The sequence below is a fragment of the Alligator mississippiensis genome, chromosome 3 (genome assembly GCF_030867095.1).
Source record: "Alligator mississippiensis isolate rAllMis1 chromosome 3, rAllMis1, whole genome shotgun sequence".
Lineage (NCBI taxonomy): Eukaryota > Metazoa > Chordata > Crocodylia > Alligatoridae > Alligator > Alligator mississippiensis.
The window spans coordinates 193,425,970-193,449,740 of NC_081826.1; the positions used below are offsets into that span (position 1 = coordinate 193,425,970).

Here is a 23,771-nt window from a genome sequence, read left to right on the forward strand (position 1 = left end):
TCTAGACATTCCCCACCAGTTCGGACCATACTGTAACCATTAGTATCCTTGCCAGGTGACATTCCAGTGCCTACAGAATCTTTATGGCTAGTGTTTTATGTATTAACAGTGATGGAGGAAAACTGACCTGTATCAGTGTGCCAGTTAAATGGCTTATAATTCCTGTTAACTCACATTCTCAATACTCAAACTGATTTTTACTCGAATCAATGATAATCCTGAATTTAAGAGGACCCCCCAATAATTCGATTCTATACATGAAAAAAATATAAATGTATTATGCTTTTTCATGTTTGGAAACTAGTTATTGGAGGGTCGTCTTTGATGCATTCCCCCCGCCAGTGTAGTGGGGTAGGCAGCGGGGAGGCAGGTGGTGTGGGAAGTTCAAGCAGCTTACCCCTCTGCTTGTGCCTGCCCCCCTCCCTCCCCCCCCCCCGTTTCTGTTCAGTGCTTCTCCCCCCAGCCTCTGCTTCACACCAGCAGGCTCTGTCCCCATTCTAGCACACGGCACAGAGCATGGCCACGGCACGGAGCATGGCCACAGCACAGCCCCTGTAGCAGCCATATGGGCTGTGCACCGCTGCTATGCAGCCAGGCTGGGGCCATGCTCAGTGCCTCAGGCTGCAGCATGGATGGGGCCTACCAGCATGAAGCAGGGATGAGGGGAAGAGGGGCAGGTGGGGGAGCAGAAGGTACAGGGGGAGATGGATAAAGAGGTGGCAGAGGGAGTTGGGGGGCAGACAGCAGCTGTGACTTTGGCTCCAACTCCAGGTAAGGACTGGAGCCCAACCCACAGCAGCTGCCTGCTCTCTTCCCCCCCCCCCCCATCTCCCTTGTACTCAATTCTAAGATGAGGGACTTCTCCTCATGTTAAATGGGGGAGACCTTGTCTTGGAATTGAGTAAATACAGTAATACAGTGTGTATCTGCCAAAATAAATGTGTGCCTGAATAACAGTAAATCCAGAAACTTCTTGCAAAACTACCTTTATTGTGCTGTTGGTATGCATTTAAGAGCAAAGTGCAAAATAATAGAAACTGAGTTATTTTCACAGTTTCTACCTTGTACAATAACCATAGAGGGTGAATATTTGTGGGGGTTAGTACTTGCTTCTATAGACCCCAGTCATGGTTGTCATCTGTTGTCATGGTTTTAGTGGTTGTCATCTATTGTCACCATCTATTGTAATGTTTTATTAGTGCTTTGCTATTTTGGTATTTGTTGATGGTACTGTAGTATCACGATTTCTGCATGTGATTTTTTTTTTTTCTTCTCTACATTATGACCTCATTCAGCAGCTAAGAGCACTTGCTCACACAAATAGTCCCACTTAAGTTAATGGAAGTATTTTCAAATGCTATTCAAAATGAAAAGGGGCTACAAAACTGGATTCTTTGCAGCTCCTCTGGGGCGCTGAATGTATTGAAATAAAATAATTTATTGCATCATGTCACATAAGTGGTAGGTGAAACCAAAGCTGTTAATTCGCATTAACACTTATGCATGAAAAAAATAATCTTCTAAATGAAACACAATTTACGTTTAGTTGACTTCCCCTCCTCTTCCTCTAATATTACATCTGAAACTTCTTAGTCTATATTCAGGTGAAGTTTCATTAACATTAGTGGAAGTCCTACATGAATAAGGACTTCAGAATTTGGCACGAAATAAAATTGTCTAGACAAAGACTGTTTATTGACACTGAAGTTCTGACTGTTCTGCACATTCTGCTTTATTGTGCTTTCACAATTGTATTGTCCTTTGAACCAAATGAGGAAATGGAGCTAAGGTTAGGCTATGCATTTGCATCAAGTTTTGCTGCTTTGATTAGCAAATATATAGGAACAGTGATCATCAGACATGCATATCATACCAACCGGCAAGACTTATTTTAGAGCTTATGTGGTTTGCCAAACCGTCACATATTACAGCAAGCTGGGAAGATTACATATACTACAAGTATTCATCTTATTTAGGATCTGCATAGGATCAAGATAAGTTGATTCATGCATTGAAATATCTAACAAAAGCAAGTATGGGAAAAAAACTCCTGCAGGAAAATTTACAGTTGATGCTACATGTAGGAATAGGTTCTCAGGATGTGTCCAGGAAGAAAATATATTACACTGATACCAACTTCAGCTTCCAGGAGTCTTAGAATAGCTAGATAATGTATACTTCTTATGTTACACTTTTTAGTTTAAAAGATTCCTGAATAGAAGTACAGGCAGGCAGTGAGATTTTTAGTTAAAGTTTTAGTGTGAGGAATTGGGGCAAAAGATAGTGGATCACGTGTAGTCAGAACTAGAAGAGGTTCGCTACATCAGACACCCACAGATAAGATGCACACCTTGTTTTTTTGGAAAGTGCAATGTAGGGGGGAACAGATTTTTCTAGAGTCATGGCCTAGAACTGGCTTTTTCATTGAGAGGTTCTTCTGCAAAGTGGCTGCCAGTAGCGCTGTGCGAAGTTTTGGTCCTTGATTTAATTCGGCGGAGATTTGGCCCAATTCAGTGGTCAGAGCTCCAAATCTGAATCAAATCAGGAATTGAGGATACAAAGATATATTTGGCTAAAGTAAAAAAAACAAAAAAACCAAAAAAAAAAAAAAGAAGAAAAAAAGGTGCTAAATGGAATTACTTTAAAGTATTCAAATGAGAATGGTATTCGTGCTCCCAGTTGTTTAGCTTATGAAATCAAGATTCTCACAGACACTGATAATAACTATAATACAGGAGTAATACTTCAGAAGGATAAACTATTTTATTGTTTGTAATCAGCTAAGCATCTTCATTCTTTCTATTTTCAGTGGCATGCATCCAAGTCTTGTAGCTGAATAAAATATATATGTACAACATTAAAAATATTTGTACTGAGATTCCCAGTAGATCTTTTTTTAAATTTCATTCGTTGTGACAGTTGCAAGAAGAATTCTATAACCTACCTTTGGCAGACAAGGTTCCTTGGGTGAATTTGATATCTTTTATTAGACCAACCCAAATAGTTGGAGAATAGTTATTAAGGAAGGTTTCAGGTTCAAAAACCCTTCGTCAGGCTAAGGAAGTTTCAGCAGTTTGTGTGTGCTCTTCCTGGATGGAATGAAAAGTAAAGAAGCCAGGGGCTGGGCTGGGCTGGGCTGGGCTGGGCTGGGGAGTCAGTTGCCAGGCAGATTATCATGTATCAAAAATCCAATGTCTATGTTTAGTCCCTGATCTCTAGTATCCAGCAGGTTGATGAAATGGAGCTCATAGGCTCGTCTCTGGGAAGTGTTGTGTAAGTTTCCCTTGAGGATCAGGACTGAGAGATTGGAGAGAGAGTGGCCCTCCTGTGAGAAATGTGCCCCCACCAGTAATTAAGACCCTATTCTTAAAAAGATCTTCCCAGAGCCACCCATCCTAACCTTCAAACAAGCACCGAACCTCGTCAACCTCATCACCAGAAGCAAACTTCCTCAAGCCCAGAACACACCAAAAGGATCCAGACCGTGCCAGGACAAGAAATGCAAGACCTGCCAACACATCTCCACCACCCCCACTATTACTACACCCCACAACAGAGCCATCAGCATCCCTGGATCTTACAGCTGCACCTCCAGGAATGTTGTATACCTCATCCAATGCACCAAATGCCCTGATGGAAAATATGTAGGAGAGACCAAACAACAACTGCGCACCAGAATGAATGCACACCGGAAATGTATCAAAGACTGAAATACCCAATTACCGGTGGGGGCACATTTCTCACAGGAGGGCCACTCTCTCTCCAATCTCTCAGTCCTGATCCTCAAGGGAAACTTACACAACACTTCCCAGAGACGAGCCTATGAGCTCCATTTCATCAACCTGCTGGATACTAGAGATCAGGGACTAAACATAGACATTGGATTTTTGATACATGATAATCTGCCTGGCAACTGACTCCCCAGCCCAGCCCCTGGCTTCTTTACTTTTCATTCCATCCAGGAAGAGCACACCAACTGCTGAAACTTCCTTAGCCTGACGAAGGGTTTTTGAACCCGAAAGCTTGCTTAATAACTATTCTCCAACTATTTGGGTTGGTCTAATAAAAGACATCAAATTCACCCAAGGAACCTTGTCTGCCTATGTCCTTAGACCAACACAGCTACAACCTAAACCCCTATAACCTACCTTTGCAATTCACGATTTCTAGTTCCCTGAAACTGGATGTGTTTAGTAACCATCATTCCCTCATTATGAGTAATGAAATATATGTTCCTTATGTCATCATGTGATAAACAAGTATATGCCTTTTATTTTATGGTCCAAGATCATCTTTTGGTGTCGTTACCAATGAGCATGAGATGAGGAGGCAGATAGAAGCATCTCAGACATTTAAGAATTGAAAGACATTTTTTTCTTCTTCTCTTCTTGAAACCTAGGTTATTTTCCTAGGTTTCCCTGTTCAGCTACCTGTGATGTTCACAATACCCCTATCCCAGAGCTCCAAATTAGACGAGACCTTTCTGCCTTTAGTTTACAATGGAAGACCCTATGCAAATCTTCCCTTATTAACGATGGGCCTTGATGATTGTCATTGATGAAAAGTAAAAGGCTATTCAGGATAGTACCATAAAATGCAAGATAGGTAAAGAATGGAGATTTCATAGACATTAGGGCTGGAAGGGACCTCGGAAGATCATCGAGTCAAGCCCCCTGCCCAAAGGGCAGGAAGTCAGCTGGGGTCATAGGATCCCAGCAAGATAAGCATCCAGTTTCATCTTGAAGGTGTTCAATGTAGGCGCTTGAATGACCTCCGGTGGCAGGCTGTTCCAGACCTTGGGGGCTCGGACAGTAAAGAAATTCTTCCTTATGTCCAGCCTGAAACGGTCTTGTAGTAGTTTATGACCATTCGACCTAGTTGTCATCCCTTGGGGCACTCTGGTGAACAAACGTTCCCCCAGATACTGGTGGTCACCCCTGATAAACTTGTAGGTGGCCATCAGATCACCCCTGAGCCTGCGCTTTTCCAGGCTAAAGAGCCCCAGGGCTCTCAGCCTGTCATCGTAGGGTCTGCTTCCCTGACCTCTGATCATGTGCGTGGCTCTTCTCTGGACTCTCTCAAGCTTCTCCACATCCTTTTTGAATTGTGGAGCCCAAAACTGGACACAGTACTCCAGCTGCGGCCTCACTAAGGCCTAGTACAAGGGGAGAATGACGTCCCGGGATTTGCTTGAGAAGCATCTATGGATGCAAGCCAGCGTTTTGGTCGCTTTATTAGCCGCAGCATCGCACTGCAGGCTCATGTTCATCTTGTGGTCAATGATGACCCCCAAGTCTCTTTCTTGCATAGTGCTAGCCAACATAGCACTGCCGAGCCTATAAGGATGCTGCGGGTTTTTCTTCCCAAGGTGGAGAACCTTGCATTTATCGGCATTGAACACCATCAGATTCTCGTCTGCCCACTTGCTGAGCCTGTCCAGGTCAGCCTGGATCACCCGCCTGTATTCTGGTGTGGATGCTTTGCCCCAAAGTTTGGTATCATCGGCGAACTTGGCCAGTCCGCTTCTGACTCCAGTGTCCACATCATTAATGAAGATGTTGAACAGTATGGGTCCAAGGACAGAGCCTTGGGGGACCCCACTGGTCACAGGACACTATGATGAGTGACTTCCATCAATTACTACCCTCTGGGTCCGACCCCGGAGCCAATTTTCCAACCAGTGGATCGTGGAGGACCCAAGGCGACAATTGGCCAGTTTCTCCAAGAGGTGATCATGGGAAACCAGATCGAAGGCTTTTTTGAAGTCAAGATATGACATCAATCTCTTCTCCCTTGTCCAGGTGATAGGTTACCTGGTCGTAGAAGGAAATGAGATTAGTCAAGCAAGACCTACCCGCAACAAACCCGTGCTGGCTATCCCTTAAGATGTTGGCATCGGCCAGTCCATTAAGGATGGCCTCTTTAATAAACTTTTCTAAGATCTTCCCCAGGATAGAAGTCAGGCTGATGGGCCTATAGTTAGCCGGATCCACTTTCCTCCCTTTCTTGAAGACAGGCACCACATTGGCCTTCTTCCAGTCTTTGGGCACTTCACCAGAGTGCCAAGAGTTTTCAAAGATCCGTGCTAGAGGCTGGGCTATGATGCCCGCCAGCTCCTTGAGTACCCTGGGGTGAAGATTGTCAGGGCCGGCTGACCTTGAAGGTATCCAGCTTCTCAAGATGTTCCTTCACGAAGTCAGCATTAATGGAGGGCAGGGGATCACCCTCACCCGGACTTCCCTGTCCTGTAGCGGGCATGGGCGTCCCATGGGACTGATGCAAGACTGACACAAAGTACCTATTTAATAGGTTGGCTTTTTCCTAGGCGTCAGTTGTCCCATCTGGTTCAGCAGGGGTCCAGTGTTGCCCCTGCTTTTCCTCCGGCTCCCCACATATCTGAAAAAGGACTTTTTATTGTCCTTGATGCTCAAAGCTAGTTGGAGTTCAGTTGCAGCCTTGGCTTTCCTGGTCTGCTCCCTACAGGACCGGACCAGTGCAGAATACTCCTTGGAGGTGACTCCCATCCTCCATCCTTTGTAGGCCTTTCTTTTTAGCCTCAGGAGGTCTGCTAGGTCCCTGAAGAGCCAGGGGGGCTGCTGTGCCCTCTTGCTGCCTTTCCTCCGAGATGGAATCGACTTAGTTTGTGCATTGAGAATCGCTCCCTTTAGGAGCAACCACTCTTCTTGAACTCCTCTCTCCCTGTGGTCACAGTCCCTTAGGGCCTCACTGACAAGCCTCCTGAGCTTGTCAAAGTCGGCTTTCCTGAATTCAAGGACTTGCGTGTTGCTGACTGACTTGCCAGCTTTTCAGCAGATGGTGAAGGTGATCAGCTCATGGTCGCTGTCATCCAGCTTCCCATCGATCACTAGGTCGCCGACTAGGTCATCACCAGTAGCCAGTACCAGGTCAAGCAGCGCTTTGCCTCTCGTTGGCCCATAGACTTCTTGAGTCAGGTAGAGGTCATCCACGCACGAGAGGAAGCTTTGCAACCACTCAGATTTTGCTGAGCGATCCTCCCACGAGATGTCTGGGAGATAAGATGCCAATGTTGCATTTGTAGCTTTCAGGGTGTGTGTGTGTGTGTGTGTGTGTGTATGTGTGTGTGTGTGTATAAAAACAGTAAAAAAAAGACAGTTATATAGATGGTCGAGTTCCCTCTTCTAATTTCTGTATCTCCAAAGCATCTTGAATGCTTTCCTAATCACCCCAATTCTGAAGATATAAAAAGTGCATGAGAGTTCAAAACTTTGTCTAAGGTTTTGTGTAAAATATTTATGCTCTGATAAACTACCACACCTAAATTTAATGTGTTTTATTTGTTGTCTCTGTAAAATCGAATTGGTTTTGTTCCACGTAAAATAACATACATTTTTACAATTCAGTGCCAAGGATTACAACATTATCAGTAAGACATTTTGGCACAAGATGCATCTGAAATCATTGCTGGGCTGCATTAAAGTAAAGAGACTTGCTTTGCTGCAGATATCTCCCTGAGATTACAGCAAATTAAATGGGTTGTCTCCCCTGTGCCAAGCAAAGCTTCCATGCAATGTTTTTGATATAATATCTGCCTGCAGGTGATTTTTGTGTATTATTAACTGTACTTAGGAGCTGCTTCATTTTGCCTTTTTTACATTTTAAATGACTTAATACAGATGATAATAGGTTCCCCCCACCATGGCATTCTTTGGATTCATATTGGTGTAGCTGAAGTTTATGCCTATATGTGAGCCTGAATGGGGAGGTTGAACTTATTAAAACCAGGGAGGCAAAATGGCTAATAAGAGCAGGGGATGAGGTTGCTTAATTGCCAAGTCATGTTTCAAGTATAAAGTCTGTCCCTTTTGGAGTGCCAGGGAGAGATTTTCAAAGACACAAAAGAGGAGTTATTCACCCAAATCCCATTGATTTCAAATAGGACTGAGCAGCCAACTGTCCTTCTTGCCTTTTGAAATTCTTCCTCATTAAGGATTTATTTTTGCAAATTTGAGTTTATGTATATTTAAGCAAAATGTCCTTTCATGTGTTACTATGATCATAAATATATATTATGGTCAGTGCATAAGATAACTGCCGTAAACGTTTCTTCACAGTAAATGGAAGAAGTTACTGAGAGGCCAACTCTCATTAACTGCAAACTGCATTCCTGCATCTTCAGCCCCCTGTGCCTTTGCTTCCCCCATATTTAAAATGCGGTTTGCAGTGGTTAGTTTATTGATGGTTGTAAATTGATTTGAAACCCTCAGGCAAAAGATGCCATGCATTGACAGCTCTAGGATTTTGAAAAGAAGGGTGTACATGGTATGGTGCCTGGTGTGGGCATGCACCCCTGGAGGAGGCATGGAGGGCATGTGCCCAACGGATGTGTATGCAGGGTGAGGGAGGGCTCGGGGCCAGGGGCTGTGCCAGCCTCTTCCTGATGGGAGGTGCTGGGCCAGGGCTGTGCTCGTGTGGGGAGGGTGGGGGGCAGGAGGGGTAGGACAGTGGGGGGGCAACAGCGGTGCTGGGAGGGGTGGCTATGGGGAATTTTGGGATAGCTATAGCCCACCCCGTATCCACACCTCCCAGCCCTGCTGCTGCCTGCCCTACCCCCACCTGCTTGGAGCCCCTCCCCCGTGGGGAAGAGACCAGTGCAGCCCCTGGCCCTGAGACTGCAGTGGGCAGCCCACCCTTGCCCCATGCACAAATCCAGGGAGTACATGCCCCACACACCCCCATGTCGGTGTGTGTAGCAGTGGGGAGCCACCCCTCTCCCTACCCTTCCGCACTCCCCAAATGAGCTGCCCATGGCTCCTGGCCCTGGTGTCACATTCACCAGCCTGGCTGTTAGCCCCTGCCTCTGCCCCTGCATCACTCCCTCCTTCACTGTGGGGTCATCAATCTCCTTCCCCACCCCCCACGACTTACCAGCCAGACGCTGCTCTACAAACTACCAGGCTGCATTCCTGGCTACATGCATGCTGCAGCTGTGCACACGCATGCAGCATTTATCAGTAACATTATCGGCTACACCAGCCAAAAAAAAGCCGATTACCGATAATGTTAATTTTCCTTTTATTGGTGCTGATCTGTTATGCACCTGATATATCGACCTCCAATAACTTTACTGGAATGAGTTTAAAACAGTCTGCAAGACTGTGAAATAGGAGTTACATTACCAGGAGCAGCTAACAGAGAGCAGAATCGCAGAAGGAAGGCTAGCTTAATTGTCGAGGGTCATTAAAAAGGACAGACTGTCACTAACACCTGTGGAATTAAGACCTTAGAAGGTATCAGGTAGACTTTAATGAGCCCTAAAGTCAATTGACTCCCTCAGCACTGCCTGACTGGACATGCTGCTACCACTTCTAGGCAGTTGGTTTTAAACTTTGGTTGAAGCAGGAATCTCAAAGCAGGAGGGGTGCAAGTGCATCAGTCCATCCCCCATGCTCCAGATCTGCCTCTGGTGCCATGCTAGTATCAAACATTAACATTTGCCTTTACATTTTGCAAACCATCCAAGTCAGAGGAGGCCAGTGTATTCTACATACCTTTATTTTGGGATTTTCTCAAGTATTTTAATTATGCGAAATACATTTATATAGTCATTTTTATGTTATGGTGCAAAAAGTCCTTCTTCCTTAACAGGTGTTGGAAAGTTTTAAAATCATGGATTATAGTCTGCTGCTGGGAATCCATACATTGGACAGTATCACAAGAGAAAAGGATGGAGAGAGTTCCCAGAATGCATCTGATGCTAAACGTCCTGGGGGACAGAAAGTTCTCTATTCTACAGCCATGGAATCCATACAGGGGCCTGGGAAGTCTGGGGACTGTGTTCTCACAGAAGCTACAAATACGTAAGTCTACAAACTTTGTTAAAAAGTGACTATAGGAATTTATCTACTTTATTTATTTAGGCTGTTCTGTTTTTGAATGAAATCTCAAATTGAACATTCTCCCATCCAAGATTACATAAGTGACTGTAAAGCTTAAGAAAACTGAAGAGAGGGATGGGGATTATTTTTTCTTTCCTTTTTAAAAAACAAATGTTCAAAGCTTATATCACCGAGGTTCACTAGAGATCCAAAAATAAAAATGCCAATGTCTTCATTGTCTTAAATACATTATAGGAATTGTGGTTATGATTCAAATCAATTTATCTGCACATAAGTTAATTCTCTTATAAAAGTTGTGTTCTGAAACTGCCATTAGAAAAATCCCACATGTCATTTCACTGTAACTTGAAACAGCCTCATAAACTAAACCTGTTAATTACTAATTAAATTATTAGAGTTTGTCATCCCAAAGAAATTTTCTCACTGACTACACAGAAATTGTTTCACCAAATGCTAAGGTTCAGCCACCTTTCAGGAGGAACAAGACTGATATTTCAACTTCTCAAATGAGCACTATAGCACAGCTGAAAACATGTTGGCTTTTTTCTCTCCCTAATTGAAACTGCAATGGAAATGTAGGTAGTCAGGCTGTAGTTAGCCAGGCTGGAATTCAGCCAAGACTTTGGTGTTAAGACTCTTACGCTTATAAATGGTGCCATGGGATCTTTAATAACCGCAGTGATCAAAACCTTTTATTTATATTATGCTCGGAAGACACTTCTACTGCCTCTGTATGTAATAGCATGTCCTAAGCTGTTGAGAATTTTAAGGATGTAATTGAAAAGGGTGAAGTGCCCCATTTGTCTTCATTTCAAGTATGTGTCTCCACAGAATATTCTCTTTCCCAATTCATGTTCAGTGCTAATGAGAGTTGCAATCAACATTCCTATTCTGTATAATCAATCCTTGTTTTAATAACAGAGACTTAATTTCACTTGGAAAAGATTTTACTTTTCTGAGTTCACCAGGGAGTTATCTGGGTAAATACCATTAGTGTTAATTTGCTGTAGGTTTAAGCATGTAATGGGAGAATAATACTACTTCATATTTGCTTAGTTTTGTGTTTAAAGTATTAGAATATGGGTTTAGACAAAGAGCTGTATTTTGCCCTATCAGTACAAAATTACTCTTATTTGCATAAAATAAGTATATGACTCATAACTGGACTGATGTTGGAAATATTGTGTTCAGGTAACTCTCAAAACCAACACTTTGTCTTCAAAAATCCTGTGATATTACATGCAGAAATATGGTTGTTAGGTTCCCGAGTCACTTATTTTTAATGTCCTATGAAAGTCAGTCTAATGTAAGCTGCTAGGTCACCCAAATGCTTATAAGATACTTTTGCTAGTTAGTCTACTTGGATTTTACAGTGCTTTAAGTACTTGTGCCTCCCTGAATCCCACCTGCTCTCATTGCTTTCTTCACTTGCATTCCAACAAAACTATTGTGTAGTATTGCTCTATGTTGTTGAGGAGCTGCCACCCATTGAATGGAGTGTGCTTGCTTTTTAGTGTCAGGTTGACATCCAAGGACACAGTGTTTAATAGAATTAAATTTTTTTCAATAAGAACAGAATTATGAAATTGCAAGTTATTGTACTTGCTTTCTCATTTGCAGGTCACTTTTCAAGTACACTCTGTCCATTGTTGTGATACAGTAGGAAAGCCTGAGCAGTTGTTTTGTGTTTTGGCTTTCAAACTATTTATCATTTTGGTATTTCATTTTGAATCTTAGAAATATCTGAAATATTAAATACTGTCAACTTTATTCTTGTTGGATGTTTCAGGAGTATATTACTTTTCTTGGGCTTCATTAGAAAATGAGATGTTGCATCTTTGATGGTATTTTTTCACTGACAGTTTAGAGGGTATATTGAATTTAACAGAAGTTAATAAAAATAAACTAAAAATTGGAGCCAAGACTTTCAGACCACATTAACAAATTGTAATGCTTAAATCAGTTAGGCTACCTTTTAAAGGATTTTTGATTTGACACCTTAAATCACAAATCACTTTCGAAACTCAGGTCAAAGAGTCTGATCTTTTCCTGAAAAAAATCTCTCCCCTGCTCCATCAGGCTTCACCGGTCTGATATTTGTGATTTCATAATATTAACAGTTCTCCAGTTGTCCATTAAGTATAACATTTAAAAAAAAAATCTAGGATCTGATTTTTCTGAGAATGCAAAATTCAAGTACCTCATTTTAGGGGTGCTAAGTTAGGAAAGAAGCTCTTCATAATCTTTTACAAATTATAACCAAAAAGGATGTAGACCTTTTTTTTTTTTTGTTTACAGGTCTGTAAAGTAGGATACCACAATTAAAATTTGGTTTAAACTTGCCTTTCAATGCATTTCTGTGGAAGAGGGAGCAATACTAGTTGTTAGAATAAAGGAGTAGAACTCAGGGGACCAGTCTTCTATTCTGGGGTTTGTCATTAGTGCTTCTAGGAGACTTCAGGCAAATCATGTTAACCTCCCAATCTGTGAATTGGGGCAACAATATTTACTTACTTCAGAATGAATAAAGAGAGGCTTGTATAATGTAGTGCAGTATTCAAATGGGACATGATATAAAAGTGTAAGGAAGTGCCTTGGGTAGAAAACTGTGACATGTTGGGTTGCCTTAACAAGCAGCAGCCTGTGGACCTGAGCTGAAAAGAAAGATCATGTTTCCAATCAGTGAGGTTGAATGTCCTACCCTCAACTAGGGCATTCAGCACTCCACCTTAATGAATTTACTAGTAATTCCTTTTTGTCTAAGAAGTTGCAGTTCATGTTTAGTATCACCTTTTATGGCATCCTTAGAAAGATCTTTGTTATAAAATATCTCATATCTTTATTTTGTTTTTGCCATCAGAATGGGAGGCATTCCAGCTAAGAGTCATAAAGGAGAAAAGCTGCTTCTATTTATGGGTATTATTGATATTCTGCAGTCTTATAGGTAAGTGGCAGTTTGGAATGCATCTGTTTTGGTACACTTTAAAATATCATGTTAATAAATTTTTCTGAGATTGCTGTAAAATGAGAACATTTCATAACAAACTTTTTAATTTTATTTATATGTGGTTAGGTTAATGAAGAAGCTGGAACATTCCTGGAAAGCGCTGGTCTATGATGGAGTAAGCATCTCTTTTTAATTGGCACTTTTTTTTATGATAAAGTTTTGATAACTGTTGTCTGAAGATATACAAGCTCTTACATTTATAATCTGCCTATCACCAAGACAGCCAGGCTACTGAATGTGCTTTTTCCTGATATGTTTTCCTTAGTAAGTTTAGTTTTGTAATTTCTGACAAGTTGTCATCCTATTGCCTATCTAACCAATAAATAAATAAATAAATTTAAATCCTCCTTTTAACTGTGTTGAACAATAGGGCTGCTTACAGACATTTAAAAACAGACCATGATTTACTGGAAAAAGCAGCATGTTTGACCCGCTCTGCAGCATCTGTATAGATTGGTACTTCAGCAGGACTTTTTGGCACTTTTATCTAAAAACTGATTCAATCAGCTATTAGATAAAAGTGCCTGATCTATACAGACATTGGGCAAGCCAGGTCCAACTAATGTGATGGTTCTTCTGGGCATGTGCTGGGCTCAGCATGGGAGTGCACCAAGTTAAGAGGTGCTGCTTTGTTCTGTTTTTTAACATCTGTAGGAAGCCCTTGGATTCCTTCACCAGGTTTTGGACAAATTATGTACCAGGCCAAAAATATAATACAGTACAACACAACTAGAAAAAAAGGATGATGTTTTTATCCCTAATCTTAATTCACCAGTTAAATCAAGAGTTAATTGAAAACTACATTAGCCAGTTAGATTGCCTCCTGAATCAACATCAGTGCAGCTGTATAGAATGGTAATGCAAGGCAAAATTTTGCCACACAGTATATTAGCTGATCAAACATCCAGAGTTGAATTTTATTGTATTGAATTATATTAAATGCTTATGGTGATGCATGGATTACAAAAAGATTGTACAGTTACTAATTATAATGGATGTTAATTGTACAGTAATTTCTAGTTGGCATGAGAAATCAAAATCTTAATATCTTCATCCATGAGTCACCAAATAAGGCATGAAAAAATTAAGAAAAATATGATGTCCAGTTTTTCTCTTGTTCATTTTACTTTGATTTCTGTATGAAGAATGTAAATTTAAAGCCCTTTCTGTCTTCTAGGACACTGTTTCAGTTCACAGACCAAGTTTTTATGCCGACAGATTTTTAAAGTTTATGAGTTCCAGGGTTTTCAAAAAAGTTCAAGGTAAGTGGGTGGTGGTTGTTACTCTTGGATAACCTAATACTTCGTATATTTACATTTCACACTTCTTTACTGAAGACTCTTTCAAGACCCTGAACTTTCTTTCATTGAAACAAATGGGAACTCTTTCCTATATCTCTACAATTAGGTTATTATTTATTACGTATTTTTATGAGAACTAACAGGGGAACCCTGTTTAGTACTACTCTGAATATAAAAATATAAGCTAAGTACAGGTCCAGTTTGCAGCCCTTATTCACCTTGGGGCTCCTATTCATTTCTAACTAACTAAATAAATAATGGTTAAACAACTGGGCATTATATTTGGCAGGTTTGGGAAGGATGCACATCTTTTTTGATATGCTTTGCTCCTTTGCACTTTAGTAGAATAAAAAAGGGTATGGTTTGAGGAGTTGGGAAGATGGATGTATCTACATTGCTAAATTCTCTCCTCTTTGTAACTAAACACCTGTTTCAACTATTATTCCTTCATTTCTCCTTCCCTTAATTATCTAATTCAATTCATGATTAATGGGTATGTCATTAGTAATTGGTTGAGTAAAAATGAGAAAACAGGACCAAAAAGTTTACATGAAACACTTCACCAAGACTATAAAAATATGTCACTTAAGAGGGCCACTGGCATTGCAAATTTTCCATTGAGCTAAAATTAGTTTAGCTGAAAAATGTATTAATGATATTAACCATGATGACTCTTAGCAACTGTAAACTCATTGAGGTCTTTAACTTAAAAGAGCATAAGAATCCATAACACTTGGAATTACAGTGGGGTGGGAGAGGAAGCTTTACAGCAGCTAAAGATCCCACATCTCTCTCTCAACGGTCAAGAAGTGAAACAAAGACCTGGCACGTTAGAATAGAACAGATAACACTGGAGTAATTACCTTCCATTTGGGTATAGGAAGCTGGATTCCCACAAAAGTACTTGAAAAATAACAAATAACTACCATGTTTTTGTTTCTTGAATCCAAATTTGCTGCACAAAGAGAAGAACAAGTTAATATTGCCATAGTTGCACGGTTCTGCCAAAGAGAGCACAACAGGTCTTTTATCATAACCTGGCACAGTTAAAAAGTGAAACAAAGGAGTTTGCAAATGTCCCAGATGAAGAAGCCAATTTATTTTCAGGCTTGCTTTACTCTGTTTCATTTTGAAAAATGGTGTGGGGAAAATTGACTGTCAAGCTAAGAAAGCATAGGTTTAAACAAAGCGTTTCTTACCTGGGCTACAGACGTGCTAAATCTAAATTGTTTCTATTTAAAGCTGCACGTGGAGGACTCCTTAATGAACAAATTATGGGGAACTCCTCATTCCCTTTCTGTGCACTGAGGGGGCTGGGTCTCAGATTACTGGTTTTGCAGCCCTGTAGGGCACGTCCATGCATACAAGCATGTGTGCTTGCAGCAGCTCAAATAGAAGTGGTGCAAATTTGAGCCCGGGCTTTTTGCTTCAGTGCACATGCTTGGACGTGCACTTTGTTGTGGAGCAAATTGTGCCACTTGGGGAAAAATAAAGCTGCCTGACTCCTCCCAGATCTTCAGCCAGGGGGAGGTACAGCCTGGGGCCAGCACCTGTGCTGTTCCCAGCAGTATAAAAAGCTGCCCTGTCCTGGCCCCAGCAGTACAAAAAGCTGCCCTGGCAAGTAGCTCAGGGCTACCAGCTCTGAGGAGCTTCTGGGGCCCAGCTAATTGGTACCTGGGGACACTACCCCTTGTGCCAGCTGGACTGCTGAAGCAGCACTGAGAGTTCCCTGCACCCTCTACCCACTGCAGCAGTCTGGCAGTGGAGGCTGCTGCCTGGCTGTGACCTGCTGTGCACCTGCCAGACCTGGATGGGGACTGCACAGCCTGTAGAGGCATCTGCCCCTCTGGGCCACCTCCCAGTGGACTGCAGTTGCAGGGTTGGCCTTTGTGAGGCACTGCTGCCATGTGTGCCCCCTGCCTGACCATCTGGGCAGCTATCACCTGGAAGATGTTCCTGGTGTAGTGGCCTGCTTTGAACTGTCAAAGCATGTCCTCCTGGCCCCATTTGTCCAGAAGGTCAGCCAGAGCCAGATGGGTCCAAGGTGCCAGCTCTGAGCAGGCAGGGTCCTGCCACTGGCCTCCCTAGCAGGAATTCTGGTGGTCCCTATTGGAAAACTGAAAAATCCCTGATTTAAAAAAAAAATAAAAAAAAATCCCAAAGTCACTCTGTAAAATACCCCCAAATCCATGTTCCTCCACAAGTAAAACAAAAGACCACTATAAACAGAGAGAGAGACAGAGTCAAGATAGAGACAGTGATCAGTTGGACAATGTTTTACTGATATATCTTAGTGTTAAAGCAAGTCTCTTATCAGAATAATAAAGTGAACTCTAAATACATGTTTCATGAATTAATGAATACATGTTTTGCTGCCCTCCCACAGGGCAGTGGCCCCAACACAAGGGATTTGGCCCCCCAACAGGGGTTTCAACCCCCACACAAGGGGTATGCCCCCACAACGTGGGGGTTCAGCCCCCACACAAAGGGTACGGACCCTCAATGGGGGCCAAATGGCCTCTATAGGGGCTACCACCCCCCTTGCAAGGCCCACATGCCCCACCCCAGCCCCCCAATTGCTGCCCCACCTGGCCTCATCCCACACAATGGCTGCTCCACCCAGCTCCACCCCCACTCTCCCAGACCCCCCAATGGCTGCCCCACCCAGCCTCACCCCCCCAACTTGCACCCCCAGGTCCCATGGCTATCCCTACAACCCCAGGCACCATCACTTAAAAAACCAGGAAAAAAATGGGAAAATAATCCTGTGCTTATCTTAGAAGCAGGGGTGGGGGGGCTCCAGGGCCTCCTGGCAGAGCCCCCCGGGCAGTGGAGGGGCAGGAGGGCTCAGGCTGGGGCTGGTGGGTCTGTCAACCTGCCCCGCACTGTGCAGGCGGGGCCCCAGTCAGCAGCCAGTAAGTGCTGGGGGGGTTGGGTTTTTTTAAAGTATGGGGTGGAGGGGCAGGGATTGGGGGGTTTGGGGAGATGGGGCCAGCCAGGGCAGGGGTCGGGGGCCTGGGGAGAGGGGCTGGCCCTGGCAGGGGGAGGGAGCCTTGGGGGGGCTGGCAGGGGGAGGGGGGCTGGGGGAGTGGGCGGGGCCATTGGGGCCCCCCCATGGTCCCCTCCCCCCTCCTCCAGCCCCCCAACCCCTTACCTACCAGCACTGGAGCCCTGGTGCTGAAACATGCAGCCTGGCCGGCCACATGTTTCAGCACCAGGGTGAGGGCAAACCATAGAGATGCTCTGGCAGCCAGAGCATCTCTGTGGGAGAACCCAGCCTCTGGTTGCCTCAGGGCATGTTCTGGGACTGTGCCTTGCCCCACCTTTTTAAACATCGATTTTTTATTTATTTATTTATTTTTTTTAGACCCCTGGATATTCGGGGGTCTAATTTTCTCCCCATGCTGCAAGTTGGCAGTGCGGGGAACATTTTTTTGTTCCCACATGTGTCTGTTGCCCCACCTCAGAGGGGTTTGAGGTGGGGCAAGAGGCACATGCGCGCTCATTTGGACGTGCCCGTAGAGGGTCCTCTATGTAGAGGTAGAGGGTAGGTTGGATTGTAGTGTGCATGGGAATCTTAACCTTTCAGTGCATCAGTTTTCCCTTGGGCTACAATATTTGGCACGTAAAGGCCTTTAGATTTCTAATGTGTTCACGGTTTTTAAAGGTCTTTTGTACCTTTTGATAGAAGAAGCTGTACAGAGTAAGCAAGAGTAAGCTTGAATGTCATAATACTAAGGTTGCAAAGCATTTGAGTCAGGAAAATATGAAAGTTTAGGTTGTGCCCCTAAATTTCTCTCTGGCTTTTTGTACATACACCTTTTTAATACCGTTCTAAGTATATGATTGCATATTATTTACCTGAGACTGGCTCCAGGGTACAGTTTAGCCAGGGAACAGTCAATAGAATTGCTATCGGTCATCCCTTTCTTCAAGCTCCCAGGAGAATCTTTATCAAAACCTTTGCAGTTTAGGCTGTTGGGTGGTTTTGAGGAGCCATTAAGGGATAGATTTTCGTAGAAGCTAAACCAAGCCTTTCGTTTTGAATGGAGAATTTTAATTCACGCTTTTTTTTTTTTTTTTTTTAAGTATGAGGAAAATAGACAAAATTACTGGCTGTTTTTTAACATGAGCCTTGAGATTTTTCACACTAACCCAATGAATGAATGTTCACACACACATTACAGATTAAAAAAAAAAAGTTTAGATTTACATTTTGAATTGACGAAATACTTAAATTGCAATTGTGTCTTCAGTAAGATTTAGGAATACATCACCATTTTTCTTGTAAATGATTACAGATGAAAATTTGACATTCAGTTGTACATTATTAGATCAAGATGTTATCTGGTGAAATTAGTCTATAGCAGGTGTGGGCAAAATGATGGATTTGGCTGCTGGCCAGACTCCATTTTCTAGCAGCCCCTGCCCACTTCGCTGAACTTTTGTTGGAAATAGCCTGTGAAATCGTGGCTTACTACAGACTACCAGTAATTTCACTATAGAGCAGGGGCAGGCAAAGTCTGGCCCATGGGCTGAATTCAGTTTGCAATGGACTCCATTTCCCAGCAGCCCCTGCCTACATCACTGCGGATGGTTTCTGTGGAGACCCCAAGAGTGGCAGGGCCATGACAACACAGGGCTGGGGCTTCCATGGTGATTGGCCCAAGCAGCACTGGCAGAGAGCTGCTCTGGGGCTGGGGTGGGGATTTTGTGGTTGTGACAGTGTGGTCCAGAGCTGAGGCAGAGCCACGATCCACTGCCTGCACAACCCAGGTAGGGGCATGCAGGCAGCAGATCATGGCTCTGCCCTGCTGCCCGTACACCCTAGGCAGAGGATCACGGCTTTGCCCCAGCTTTGGACCACGCTGTCACTGCTGCAAAATGCCAGCCCTAGAGCAGCTCCCTACCCAGCCACACACCTTGCCAGCTGCTGGGAAATGCAGTCCACCATGAGCCAAATTTGGCCCAGGGGCCAGACGTTGCCCACCCCTGGTCTATAGTGAAATTACTGGTAGTCTGTAGTAAGCTAGGATTTCACAGGCTATTTCCAACAAAAGTTCAGTTCAGGTTTTATTTTCAAAAAAATTCCCTCACTGAAAGTCAATATTTTTCAGATTGCACTGGCCTGTGTTAAACTGCTTGATCTAAGGACAATAAAATTTATCTCTGGCAGACCATGATTTAAATTATTCTTGGAAAGTTTACAATTATTTGGACAATTGCACGATTAAACTCAGGAAATTCTGTGACCCTAGTCATGAAAAGGGCCATCATCAGTTAGAACAACAGATGTAATTAGATGTAAGAATAAGAAAGGAGATGGATGTTTATGAATTAAAAGTAAATAGAGAAGTACTAGGCAAAAGTTTAATGGAGTCTTTCAACCTAGTCACTACCAATAGATTTTCTTTTCTCAAGTATGAGCAGAAGTAGGTTTAGGAATTATTTGAAGGTGAGAGTAGGTCAACTGAAAACCAAGAAATAAGAAATGTAAAGAAGGTATGAGAGAGAAATTAAGAAGTAACTCTAAGCAGTGACTCTCTAATTAGGCATGATGTCCTATGTGTGCTAATGCAAATGCTGATAAGCACACGTAATAGCCTAAAGGATGTTAGTGAATTCTAATGGAAACCATCATTGCTACTGAAGGGAAATTTAATGTAATGAAGAATTTTAAGAACATATGAAAATTACCAGCAGCAAGGTAGGTGCAGGTGACCTCAGTGATCCATTCAGAGATGCATGTGAGCTAAGGTAAACATTGTAAGAGCAGACCAAGTGAATACATCAGTTGTACAGGGACAAGTGATTTTTGATTCACTGGGTCCTGCAATAAAGCTTTTTATGATGGCAGACTTTTCTGATTAGGAGGAGAAAAGCTCTTGACTCACTCGGATACAAAAGTAGCATTATGAAATTTTAAGATAGGAGATGAAATGCATAAAGTAACTGGTCTAAATGACATGCAATTTAAGGGAATTAAAATTAATTCACTGTGCTTCTGCCTTTACAGTTTTTGAAAACTATTAAGGTACTAATGAATGAAAGAAAAATGTATCAATGGTTTAAAAAATGCAAATAGGATCCTAGCATCATATCCCAGATATCTAAATTCTATTCCAAATAAAACAACGACAAATTTTAATATGAGAAATACCAAATGTATACAAAAAAGCAACTATGAACTTTATAAGAGCCATGCTATTAGTTGAACAGATCTTGATGGACAAACATGACTTGTTGGTAGAATTATAAAATTAATTAATAGGAATACAATTTATGAATCTATGAATATGTACTGAAATTTGGATTGTAGTTAATAGCATGATTGGGTCTTATAAAACTTTATTTTGATGTCACAGAATGAAATCTGGCTCAAGGGTCAGTGGAAGAGTAATGGCAAATGGCATCGTGCCAAATTTGATAGAAGGTGTTCACTGTGTTGCACTGTCACCAGTGCAAAATCATTCTGTTATAACAGCTCCTTAATTAACTGAAGTAAGAAGTTAACTATGTTCATGGAATTCACATTTGATACTGAACTAGCAGGATTTTGGAACACTGATTAGGACAAAAATAAAACAAAAGGCAAGTGAGAATTAAAACTAGATGAGCCCTACACTCAACTATAGGGAAGTCAGCTCTCACTAAACACAGAACCTAGATCCTGATGCATCATACCAAACTATATGAAATTGTGCCTCTTCAAGAGTGTGACCACTAAATAGACAAAGGGTGAAAGGGAAACAAATTATGCTGAAGACATAGTGACATAGTACTTAGGGTTGGAAGGGACCTAAACAGATCATCAGGTCTGACCCCCTGCCCCGGGCAGGAACGGGTGCCGTGGTTATATCACCCCTGCCAAATATCTGTCCAGTCTCCTCTTGAAGACCCCCAAGGTAAGAGAGAGTACCACCTCACTTGGGAGCCCATTCCAGAGCCTGGCAGCCCTAACTGTAAAGTAATGTCTCCTGATGTCCAGCCTGAACCTTCTCTCTAACAATTTGTGGCCATTATTCCTAGCAGCCCAGGGTGGTGCCCAGGGGAGCAGAGCTTCCCCCAATTCCTGCTGGTCCCCCCTGGTGAGTTTGTAAATGACCACCAGATCCCCTCTCAGCCTTCTCTTGTGGAGGCTGAATAGGTTCAGGCCCTTTAGCCTCTCTTCATAGGGCCTGCCCTGCTGCCCCTTGACCATGTGAGTGGCCCTCCTCTGGACCTTCTCAATACTAGCCGCATCCCTCTTGAAGTGCGGCGGCCTGAACTGGACGCAGTACTCCAATTGTGGGCTGACCAATGTCACAAAGAGGGGAAGGATCACCTCCCTGGACCTGCTTGTGATGCATCTGTAGATGCTCAACAAGGTGCAGTTAGCCTTACTGACCGCTTCCTCGCATTGGCGACTCATGTTCCTCCCGGAGTCAACAATGACTCCAAGATCCCTTTCTGCCACTGTGTTGACAAGAAGGGTGTTCTCCAGCCTATAGATGTGTGGCTGGTTCCTTCTCCCTAGATGCAGTACCTTGCACGTGTCTGAGTTGAATTTCATCCTATTCTCATCCACCCACCTCTGTAACCTGTATAGATCTAGCTGGATTTTGTCCCTCCCCTCCCATGTGCCCACCTCACTCCACAACTTGGTGTCGTCAGTGAATTTGGACAGCATGTTTTCCACGCCTGTGTCCAGATCGCTGATAAAGATGTTGAACAGTACAGGTCCCAGGACCGAGCCCTGGGGGACTCCACGGCTCACATCCCTCTAGGTTGAAAACAACCTGTCCACCACCACTCTCTGGGTGTGACCATCTAGCCAGTTTGCCACCCATCTGACTGTAGGCATCAGTGCCTCAGTCACCAAGTTTTTTTTAAGAGAATCTGCTGGGAAACCGTGTCAAAGACCTTCTTAAAGTTGAGGAAGATGACATCCACCCCGACACCCTCGTCCGGGGACTTTGTGACCTGATCTAAATCTGGGGGATTGAGGCTTGAGGAGGAGGAGAGCGAGTCACAGATACATCAAGAGACTTTTTTTTTTTTTTTTTTTTTAAAGAACTCTGTGTCAGAACCAGGAAATGAACCCATTCCTTTTGAGTCCCATTCTAGTGCCTTCATCACCTACTAACCCTCACTTTGCTTTTGAAATGTCTCATCTCAGTGACCATTAAATCCAGCAAGGGTTTACTGCCTTTAAACAACAGCAGCACCAAAAATGTTATGATAATAATACCCCTAGTCATAAGCCTGTGGCACTATTTTTAAAGGGGCTCTGGAGTAGCACTGGATCATTTGTGCCTGAGGTCTGGTATATCTGGTACTTTCCTTCCAAAGGCACGTACCCACTTTTAGCTATGTGCAGTGGGTACTTCTCATATTGAATCTTGTACCAACACCAGCTCCAGCTTCTTTGAACAACCGCTGTAGTCGATCTCTGGGGTATCTGAAACATTTCATAACTAAAAGCAACAACTGAAATTATTCAAAAGCTTTTGGAAAAGGAGATTGCATAAGTATGGGTTTTGAGTGAGAAACAGCAGTGACAGTTGTTAGATCCTGCATTTGCCTAAATTGCTCACACAGGTATGGCAGTCTCTGGAAATCATTATAAACTAAAGGAGATTTTCATGAAGCATCCCCATAACTTGATTAGAAAATGTACAAGCTTTAATATCTTGGAAATGTTTACTTCATGTAAAGTAGATGTTTGCTAAACTGTAATGGAAATCCTTAGACATGACAGATAGTTTTGCAATAATTATCCTCAAGCCATTAGCTCTGTTAGCTTGTCAGTAATCCACAGGAAATGTTCAAAGGCTTGATTACTTTATTAATTACTGTCTCTTCTCCTTTCCTTCCATTATCCCATGAGCCCCTCTACATATGTACATAAAGATGCATTGGAATCTAATGCACAATTCACACAATTACACCTGCTGCCATGCTACATGTGCATGGCAGGAGGCATAATAGTGGGATCGCAAATCAGATCCCATCAGACCAATCCCAGGCTCCCCCTGCACCAGTAAGAAGCAGGCTTCTGCAGCTAGGAGTCCTCTCAGCTGATGCGATTCACAGCCACAGGAATGCATTATAAACCCCCACGGTTGGGAGACTGCAGCTTATGGGATCTCTCAGCCATGGGAGCACACCACAGTTCTCTGTGGCTGGGAGACTGCAGCTCATACTCATGCAGTCTCCCAGCCACAGAGAACTGTGGGGTGACTTAGCCACAGGGGTCCAAAGCCCTTACTGCTCCCCTCACCACGGGAAGCCCTTTCAGCTGGGAGCTCCCAGGTATGGGAGTGCATAAGGGCCTCCCAAGCTGGGAGCTTTGATCAACTGATAGGGGTCCCAGCCTCAGGAGCCCCTGGCCACACATTCAATTAATGGCATGATAGAAAGCAGCTCCAAAGTTATTACACACTTTGTGCAATAACTTTGCAGCTTATTCCTGCTTTTATCATGCCATTGATTGAACATGTGGCTGGATGACCATTTAAGGCGTGATTAACTGGTAAAAATTTCACTTGTAGATGGGACCTACACTACCCACTTTTTTTCTTCTGACTTTTTGGGCAGATATTC

General features: G+C 43.1%; 1 protein-coding gene across 2 annotated transcripts in view; it reads left to right on the forward strand.

Moving 5' to 3' along the window:
* PIP5K1B (phosphatidylinositol-4-phosphate 5-kinase type 1 beta) overlaps positions 1 to 23,771 on the forward strand; it is a 148,809-nt gene that overhangs the window by 88,391 nt on the left and 36,647 nt on the right. For both annotated transcript variants that reach the window (XM_014608630.3, XM_014608631.3), the window contains 4 exons: positions 9,628 to 9,839; positions 12,739 to 12,822; positions 12,952 to 13,000; positions 14,063 to 14,147. In XM_014608630.3, coding sequence (XP_014464116.1) covers positions 9,628 to 9,839; positions 12,739 to 12,822; positions 12,952 to 13,000; positions 14,063 to 14,147 — 430 coding nt within the window. The remainder of the gene's footprint in view (positions 1 to 9,627; positions 9,840 to 12,738; positions 12,823 to 12,951; positions 13,001 to 14,062; positions 14,148 to 23,771) is intronic.